We start from the raw sequence: 8,247 nt of genomic DNA, 5'->3' as shown, positions 1-8,247 counted from the left end.
GGTAAGTGAATTAATAAAAAAAAGATTGTATTGGATTGAAATAAAGCCGAACTAGTTCGGGATCGGCACCAGATGAGTTAATAGAAAAAAACAAAAAATAAAAAGTATGTCATGACATCACAGGTCCTCTAAAATTTTGGGCCCGTGGCTCCCCGGCTAATAGGAATATAGCGCTGTCACTGCCCCCTGGACCAACAAATCAATGTTAGGATCTGAACATCCAGTAAATATAAGGCGTCATGTTTGTTTGTCTTCAGTCTGGGCTTCAGTTCACCATGAAGGCAGCATGGCTTCTCCTCCTGCTCTGTGTGGCAGCAGAGGCGGATGACCTCCGCTCTGAGTTCAATGCAACTGCAGGTCAGATTTTGATTATAGCCTAATTACAAATCACCCGTGGCTGTTAAGTCTGACATCATTTTTTAGGCAGAGGAGAACTTTTGGGGCCAAAAGGCCCAAGCGCCCGTGAATCTTTTTACTATTTTTACTATTTACAAATTTTTCTTCTCTTTGTTGTTGAAAGGAAAGTGGTAGAATTATACTTTAGTCGTTATTTTTGTCTCGGATCTGTTGAAATAGCGAGGGACAGATATTGACAATAAATCTGCTTGGAGGTCTGACTACAAAATGATGTCACGGCTTAAACGCCCTTATATTTCCGCCATTTGAAAATACCGATCTACAAGCTCACAATGCGCCGCAACGTGAAAAATAGATATTAATTTGCAATGATCTACTATATCGATATGCGAAAGCAAAATATTGTATCGTTTTACAATGCAAATTATCGATTGTATGGAAATTAAGTATTTTGACTTGTATTTAGCTATTTTAAGAGGGAAAATAAAAAAGAGGGGTCTAATTACTTTTCTTTACTAATTCCATTCCATTTAGCTACTCTTGGTCTATCGATAAATGTGTGTAGTCTCTGTGTTCATGTCAAGGTGCGGGTTTATCTAGTCTCTGTGTTCATGTCAAGGTGCGGGTTTATCTATATGTGTTGAAATATAATGTCCATATTTGCTAGAGCTAGAGAATCACAGTGTTTAGATTTTCCCTTAAAACCTGCACTATTGACACGTTTCATGGCCAGTTTACTATCAGAACCGTCACAGCTTGTCCGTCCGGATGGGTAACATCATCTTCTTCTTTCGTGTATCATCGTCCTTGATGATTGGTTGACGTTGACATTTCATTTCACAAGATTTCTTGTTACTTAGGGTCGGCCATGGGGCTGGTATGATTGCTTCTCCTTCTTACAGACTGTGAAGTGGAGAAAGACAACCTGACTGACAGTTACAATCAGCTTCAGACCAGATTTGATCAGCTTCAGTCCAAATATCAACAGCTGGACTCCACATGCAACCACTTCATTGAAGACCGGAAGAAGAGCCTGTACATGTGTGGTCAGTGAGACACATGCGCGCAGGAGATAGGAGGGGACGGGGGGGGATTAACACCTCCACTTTTTTTGGGTGGAGGGGATATCCCCCCCAGTCAAAAAGTCTGGATTAAAACTCTTTTCCCCCCAATAATAATAATTATTATTATTATGTTTATTGTGTCTAAAAACTTAAAATTACTGCTGGAATAAAACCAATGAGCGATACAATTTAAATAATTGAGGGTACCTATATTATATACTCACCCCTTATAAAGCTAAAATGGTTTCTCCTGCTTTCACGTTGTTTTGAGACCTATAGTAGCTTTGCGGTTTGTGTGTCCGCTTGCATCATGTTATGGTTGTGAAACTTAGGTGTGCTATAAAGGATAATTATGATCATCTGAAGTAAATGGAAAAGTCTTTTCATTGGTCCTGCAAACATAATATCAACTCTCAGGTTCTGTTCGCCCCACCCTCCCCCGGTCCTGACTGTAAAGCAGCTTCTTCAGCACACAACAGCATGCATTGAACAGAGACAGGGAGAAAAAAAAAAAAAAAGACTGCAAACATAAGATCAACTTTCAGGTTCTGTTCGCTCCACCCTCCCCCGGCTTCTTCCACACACAACACGCATTGAACAGAGACAGGGAGAGAGAGAAAAAAACACGTAATGTAACATAGAGCAGCATGTTTCATTACTGTAAACTGAGAGGAGAGCTTGACTGTTTACACTCAAGGAAGCAGCTGATGTCTGTGGGTAAGCATGCAACAGAAAATCTTCTCCCCTCTTCCTTCTTCCTTCTTTATCCAACACCATTAAGCAATAAGCATGGATAACGTTTTAAGCACAAACGCAAGTGTTTCGAACGAAACACCTGTTAGCTAAGTTCTGGAAGGAAGCACTCCCAAACTAGTGACATGATCAGTTGATCACAATCACATCACGTTATGAATGTATGTAGGTTCCCAAATTGTGAAAAGTGAAAAATGGTTTGGTTTGTTGCAACAATGACTAGTTATCTAAAGTATGGTAATAGTGTCAAGTAGTGTGAGGATTAATGTTAGAGTGTTTGTGTTTGAGCGCCTCAGTGCGGCCGCTGCAGAGTTCATGTGCAACCTCTTCCAGAGAGATAGATGGAGATACTAGAAACTAAACTGCTGGATGTCCCTAGTAATAACAATAATTGTATAATATCCCATCATCTATCTAGTAGTCATATGATTATGTCATACAAAATTAACAATCTAGGCATCACAATATCTTTGTTTCAGTCAGTCACAGTATTATTGTTTTGTGAACTCCCAAAATGTTCACAGGATCTTGCTGTAGATTAAACGCACTGACTGACTTTGCTGTTAAAACAATGTATGTGCATACACACAGTACACACAAGAATGTCATGTTATGCCATTCTCATATAGCCTTATATGATCTAGCCTGTTATACAGTAGATGTATTCTCAGATCATTATAGCCAACCCTTGTTTTCCATAGCTTACTAACTAGCCAAAGTTCTGATTGCATGCAGACTCATTTTTGCATGTAGGCTAATCATTTTCATACTTCACCCAATCTGAATAGTCCTATACTGCTTATTTTTCCTCCTATTCTATTTCCTATGTATAGCCTATATGCTTCACTCCTCATGTGCATTTGCTTGAGCACTGCTGCTATTGATTAGTGATTGTATATTCTGCACAACACCTGCACATATTTAAGCTGCTACTAAAAATACAATGTAGTGTTTTATTGTTATACTGTTTTATATTGGCTTGCATGGGAGGCTGGGCTCAAGTCAGAGTTCTGGTGTCTCATTCACTTGCTGGTGATGATGGTGGTCTGCACTTTTTATTATACTGCATTAATAATACAGTAGCTGTATCTGAGTGTGCATGTAATGGATGATTATGTGTAGTGATCATGGTTAGATCAAGCTAGAATTCCTGGACTTTGTTTCAAGAGCTAGCATTGTCAAATTGTTACACCAGACACCACATTTTTGTTTATAGCCTGCTTAGGCTACAATAGTAAAACTAAAAGAGTGAGAAAAAATGGTAAATGGTGTTACAATTTGACAAATAAGGTGAACATGATTGCTGAGGCGATCACGGCTACCGTATCATTGTGAGACATGTCATTCAAACAGTAACAAAGTGTTCCCGGTTGGCCGGTTCTCCGCTTGCATGGGGGGGCCCATACAGATTTCTGGCCTAGAGGCCCAGAATTGCTAGTGATGCCCCTGCCCCCAGTGTTCAGGTCCAAGAAAAAGCCGCAAATATGATCGATTATACTGTACACACTGAGTAGTTCTCATTTCAAGGCGTATTACTGCCCTCTAGAGTCACAGTCCCACCAGTGCAGTGCAGTCGGCAGCTCAGCTCAGCTGTTCTGAATGAGTTTAATTAATGCGACGCGATAGTGACAAGCAGGCAGGCAGTGGCCTGCCTGCCTTGAAATCTGCGTAAAACAACTGTGTAATTCAGCTCAAGTGGAGGGGATATGTCCCCCCCTCCTCGGGGCAAAAGTGGGGGGGATATCACCAAAAGTGGGGGGGATACCCCAAAATATTTCGCGCGCGCTATGCGCGCGCACATACCTCCCAGATATGTCCCCTTCACTTTTAAAATGCCTCCTGCGCCCCTGGTGAGACATCATTGTTTGTATTCTTTGTTACATCATGTTAATCATTTATCATTAAAGGGGCCCCACCATGCTTTTCAAAATATATCTTTTATATAAATATTGGTCCATGATACGGTTTTATACAGGTTTTAGCCTAAACAACCACTCGGATATTTAAATTTCATGTTCTGCCTGTCTCTAATTCCAAGCCATTTCAGAGGCAATACCAAAATGCCCTTTGTTGCGCTGTCTTTGGGCTAAAATTGGAATGATACAGAGAAGATTAGCATGGTACCGCGATGAGAACCATGTAGAGTCAATCAATTCAAGCCAAAATTGGAACGCTACAGAGAAGATTATCATGGTACCACGATGAGAACCATGTAGAGTCGATCCATTCATGCCAATTTTAGTACCACTTTACCTCATGGTTCCACCTCATATATATAGTCTCAATATACCAGTAAGACTCCCTAATCTGGAGATAAGCGACCGTCAGGTCGCAGCGTGATTTTAGGGCAAAATGTGTAGGAGCAGTGTACAAAAATGTTTGAAAAAATCAGCCTAATGGTGGCGCTATATGGGACAGATCCATGTTGATGACATGAGTGTAGACATACTGTGTACTGATTTGTGTGATTTTAGGGCAAAATCTGTAGGAGCAGTGTCCAAAAATGTGTTTGAAAAAATCGGCCAGATGTTGGCGCTATATGGGACAGATCCATGTTGAAGACATGAGTGTAGACATACTGTGTACCGATTTGTGTGATTTTTGGGCAAAACCTGTTGGAGCAAATGTGTTTGAAAAAATGGGACTGATGGTGGCGCTATATGGGACAGATTCATGTTGACGGCACTCTTGGCGCCGCCGAGGCGGACGCGTGGGTACCGGCCCCGGCTCTCCCGGTCGCTCCTAGCCCGAGTTAAGGCATTTTCTGTGCGCTGCAGTGGCGGGGGTCCTCCACTAGGGGTGCGGCCACTTTTGCATCCATTCTGGAGCACCAGGAGTCGGTGGTCCCCGGGAATTCCCCGTGAACAGCCCCGTTAGGGTGGTCATTTGGTCATTTTTGCACTTTTTGGTGGTGGCGGAAGGGGTCCCTGGGGGTCCCTGGAGCTCCAAGGGGTCCCTGGAGGTTTTGGAGGTTGTGGATTGGCAGGCAAGGAGTGTGTGTTGGCATGGATTGGGGCAACGGTGGCAGAGATATGAGTTGGGGAAAAGTGTGACGTGACGGACAGACTGACAGACTGACAGACTGACTGACTGACTGACTGACAGACTGACTGACAGACTGACTGACAGACTGACTGACAGCCGGTGGAGGTTTTGGTAGTAACTGCGACCTGACGGTCGCAAATATAGCCTCCCAAAAAGTACCGATAGGAAATGAGCCCCTTTGTGACACAAGGGTCTGTGACATAAACAAGGGCCTGATTTCAAAAGAGTACCGTTCAGACACGCCCATTCCGAAAATCACTGAAATGAAAGGCAAGGCTTAGAGTTAATGAATGGGTTTTGGGGGCTGGAAGAGACACTGGGAAAGACCAAAAAACAAGACAAAATAAATACAAATGTGAAATTCATGGTGGTGCCCCTTTAATCTGAGCAAATGGAGAGAAGAGAACGGTGGCGTGACTGACTTATTTGTTTTTGTTTTCAGAGTCTGATGGTTTTACATACGACGGTGGCGTGTGTTACTACTGGTCCTCTAATGTGGGTAAATCCTGGGAGGAAAGCAGGCGAGTCTGTACAGACAGACAAGCTGACCTGTACGTCATGGACAGCCAGGAGAAACAGGTGTGTGTGTGTGTGTGTGTGTGTGTGTGTGTGTGTGTGTGTGTGTGTGTGTGTGGGTGTGGGTGCGGCCCGACTCGGAGACTGTAAGGGTATCTGAGGGCATGTGTGTGTGTGTGTGTGTGTGTGTGTGTGTGTGTGTGTGTGTGTGTGTGTGTGTGTGTGTGTGTGGGTGTGGGTGAGGAACAGTGACCTATGGTGGACACACTCACCTGTTAACACCTACAGGTGCTCGGCGGACCCTGTTGAATCTGTTTCATCATCAGCAACAACAACACTAGACTGGACTCAAACTCCAGGGGAAACTAGCATGTCTTCCCTATGCAGATCACTCTGTTTCCCATTCATTTCTCAGGAACACTGCTCTCAATGAGGACATTATCACCTTTACAGTAAAAGCCAGGTTACAGGTCCTTCCCACCAAACTCAAACTTTCCCTCTGGTTCCTCTCCACCCATGCACCTCATTGTTTGCATCACACGGTTGAAACCTGTAATATTTACAGTACGGAACTAATATCACAAATAATTTTGATATTGATTTGATGTCTCCTGTGATCTCCTGTGTAGCTAATGGTCGATCATGTCATTTCTTAGGTTGTTCAACTGGTCAGGTCCTGGTCGTGGAGCGCCATGTTACTTCGTCTTCTTCCAAACAGTCAGAGAACTCTTCAGCGCATTGAGAGCACATCGCGCCATGATGAATCCACAGAGGATTTCATACCAGGGGAAAATGTACGCAGCAGTTGAAGGGTGGTGCTCCCTTTTTCTTCGGGTGAGCTACTAGGAACCCATCGTAACGTTAATATATTCACAATGACGTTTTTAAACAACACTGTTACCTAAGTATTACCTTGTTGGGGCTTGGGACTGGGGGACTGAGCCACTACATTCTCTGAAAATGTACCACAACTCTACATACTTTATTGTACATCCCTCTACACCAAATCTATACCAAATGATAGGCAATCTACAGTTGAGCAACACGTCATGCTTATAGGCCGGATATTTTTTCCAACATCCCCCAGAATAGGGATGCTAGGGTTCAAGGAGAGTGTTTTTTGAAGGTCTTTCAGTCCGAGTCTATCAAAAAAAGCAACTGGGTTAAGGCAGCCGGAAGCTTGTGATTGGCTGTGCGGAGGTGACGACACCTAAACCTAAAACCTTAACCCTAACCTCAGTAAAGCTAACACTGGTGAATGCTAACCTGGTGAATGTTAATCTGGTGAATGTTAAACTGGTCAGACCAACGGTGCTTAACCCAGTTACTTTTTTGATACACTCGTGCTGAAAGACCTGCAAAAAACACTCTGCCCTAGGGTTCAAGGGGTTAATTGTTTACAAAGAAGGAAACTGACATTAAACAACTATTTCTGTCAATATGGCTGCTTCATGGGTTGCATTTGTAAATTGTAATCCTACAACAGCCACGTTGAGGACCAACACAGGTGTACTGATTGGCATTGAACATTAGTTCCATGCTTATCAGACAAATTGAAACACCTGTGTTGGTCATCAACATGGCCATTTAGGACCACAAATGCAACCCATGAATAGAATGATGATAAAGCACACCCTCTCATTTGTTTCCTGTTCTTCCCACAGGTCTACGCATCTTGGGGATTGGACGTACGTATTGATGCATCCTTCACACACTCTACTTAACTAAAAGGTTGCACTGCCGTGAACCTGCAGGACAAGTTACAATGTAGCATGTGGTGCTGCCTTATTGTGAAACTGTGTGTGGTGAACCAAAGTTTAGATTGATTTAATAATTAGGGGCCTTTAGACTTGTAATAAAATGTTTTCAATATCCAGACTATTTAGAAGTGTGCATGTGGATTTCCATGACACTATGTTGTCTTTAAATCAGCAGAACATCATGACGAAAAAGGATCGTAACAGGAAAGCTCGTGTAAGTTGTTCTATGATAAATAAAGATTCTAATACAGTTGGTCTTAGGTTTTTATTGATCTGACGCCGGTGAAATCTTGTCACTGTAGACACTAAAGGAATTACTGGAATTGCCAATCCTGGTCATACAGTACAACCGAACAGGAACAACAGAGCCCAGGTGATCCAGAGGATGAACGTGGTGGCCAGAGCCGTGAGGGAATCCTCAGAGGAACTCCAAGCTGCAGTGGGGAAAAGGTTCAGCACAAACACAGAGTGAGTTACTGACTGAATGGTTTGTTACCTAGTAGTATTCAAGTTACAGTACAGCTGCATTTGAGTTTTGTAGTATCCATTTTTTTAAAACATTGAGAAGTCACCCAATTTTTATCACTTATATGTTGACGTGACATGCTCTGCTGACTGCTAATAATGCAACATATAATACAGGTTAGGTATAATACAGGTTAAATGTTTTTTAAATCTTTGAAAAACATTGCTTATAATGACATGCCCAAAACAGGGACGCTACGATATAGATATAGATCTACAAGCTCACA

The 8,247-nt window shown here is 42.6% G+C and overlaps 1 protein-coding gene across 2 annotated transcripts; it reads left to right on the top strand.

Moving 5' to 3' along the window:
- Nucleotides 1-274: 274 nt before the first annotated feature.
- LOC308307158 (uncharacterized protein) lies at nt 275-7,831 on the top strand. Of its 2 annotated transcripts, XR_013963215.1 has the most exons (7): nt 275-357; nt 1,260-1,403; nt 5,662-5,798; nt 6,392-6,569; nt 7,400-7,423; nt 7,671-7,709; nt 7,798-7,831. XR_013963215.1 is itself a non-coding variant. In XM_080752324.1 (6 exons), the coding sequence occupies exons 1-4, from the start codon at nt 276-278 to the stop codon at nt 6,542-6,544; spliced, it is 516 nt and encodes a 171-aa protein (XP_080608450.1). In that variant the 5' UTR covers nt 275; the 3' UTR covers nt 6,545-6,569; nt 7,400-7,423; nt 7,671-7,778. The 2 variants fall into 2 exon arrangements, 1 of the variants encoding a protein (XP_080608450.1); XM_080752324.1 differs by lacking the exon at nt 7,798-7,831 and having other exon boundaries at nt 7,671-7,778.
- Nucleotides 7,832-8,247: the final 416 nt, after the last annotated feature.

The sequence above is a fragment of the Nannobrachium achirus genome (genome assembly GCF_963921795.1).
Source record: "Nannobrachium achirus genome assembly, chromosome: 21".
Classification (NCBI taxonomy): Eukaryota; Metazoa; Chordata; class Actinopteri; order Myctophiformes; family Myctophidae; genus Nannobrachium; species Nannobrachium achirus.
Note: the sequence above shows the minus strand (reverse complement) of the source record. Positions and strands in the feature narration are given on the sequence as shown.

Excerpts from the sequence above, each read along its gene's own strand:
- LOC308307158 (XM_080752324.1), top strand. The coding sequence starts at position 276 with ATGAAGGCAGCATGGCTTCTCCTCCTGCTCTGTGTGGCAGCAGAGGCG. Across the intron at positions 1,404-5,661 it reads GAAGAGCCTGTACATGTGTG|AGTCTGATGGTTTTACATAC; the intron begins GTCAGTGAGACA and ends TTTTGTTTTCAG. Across the intron at positions 5,799-6,391 it reads TGGACAGCCAGGAGAAACAG|GTTGTTCAACTGGTCAGGTC; the intron begins GTGTGTGTGTGT and ends GTCATTTCTTAG.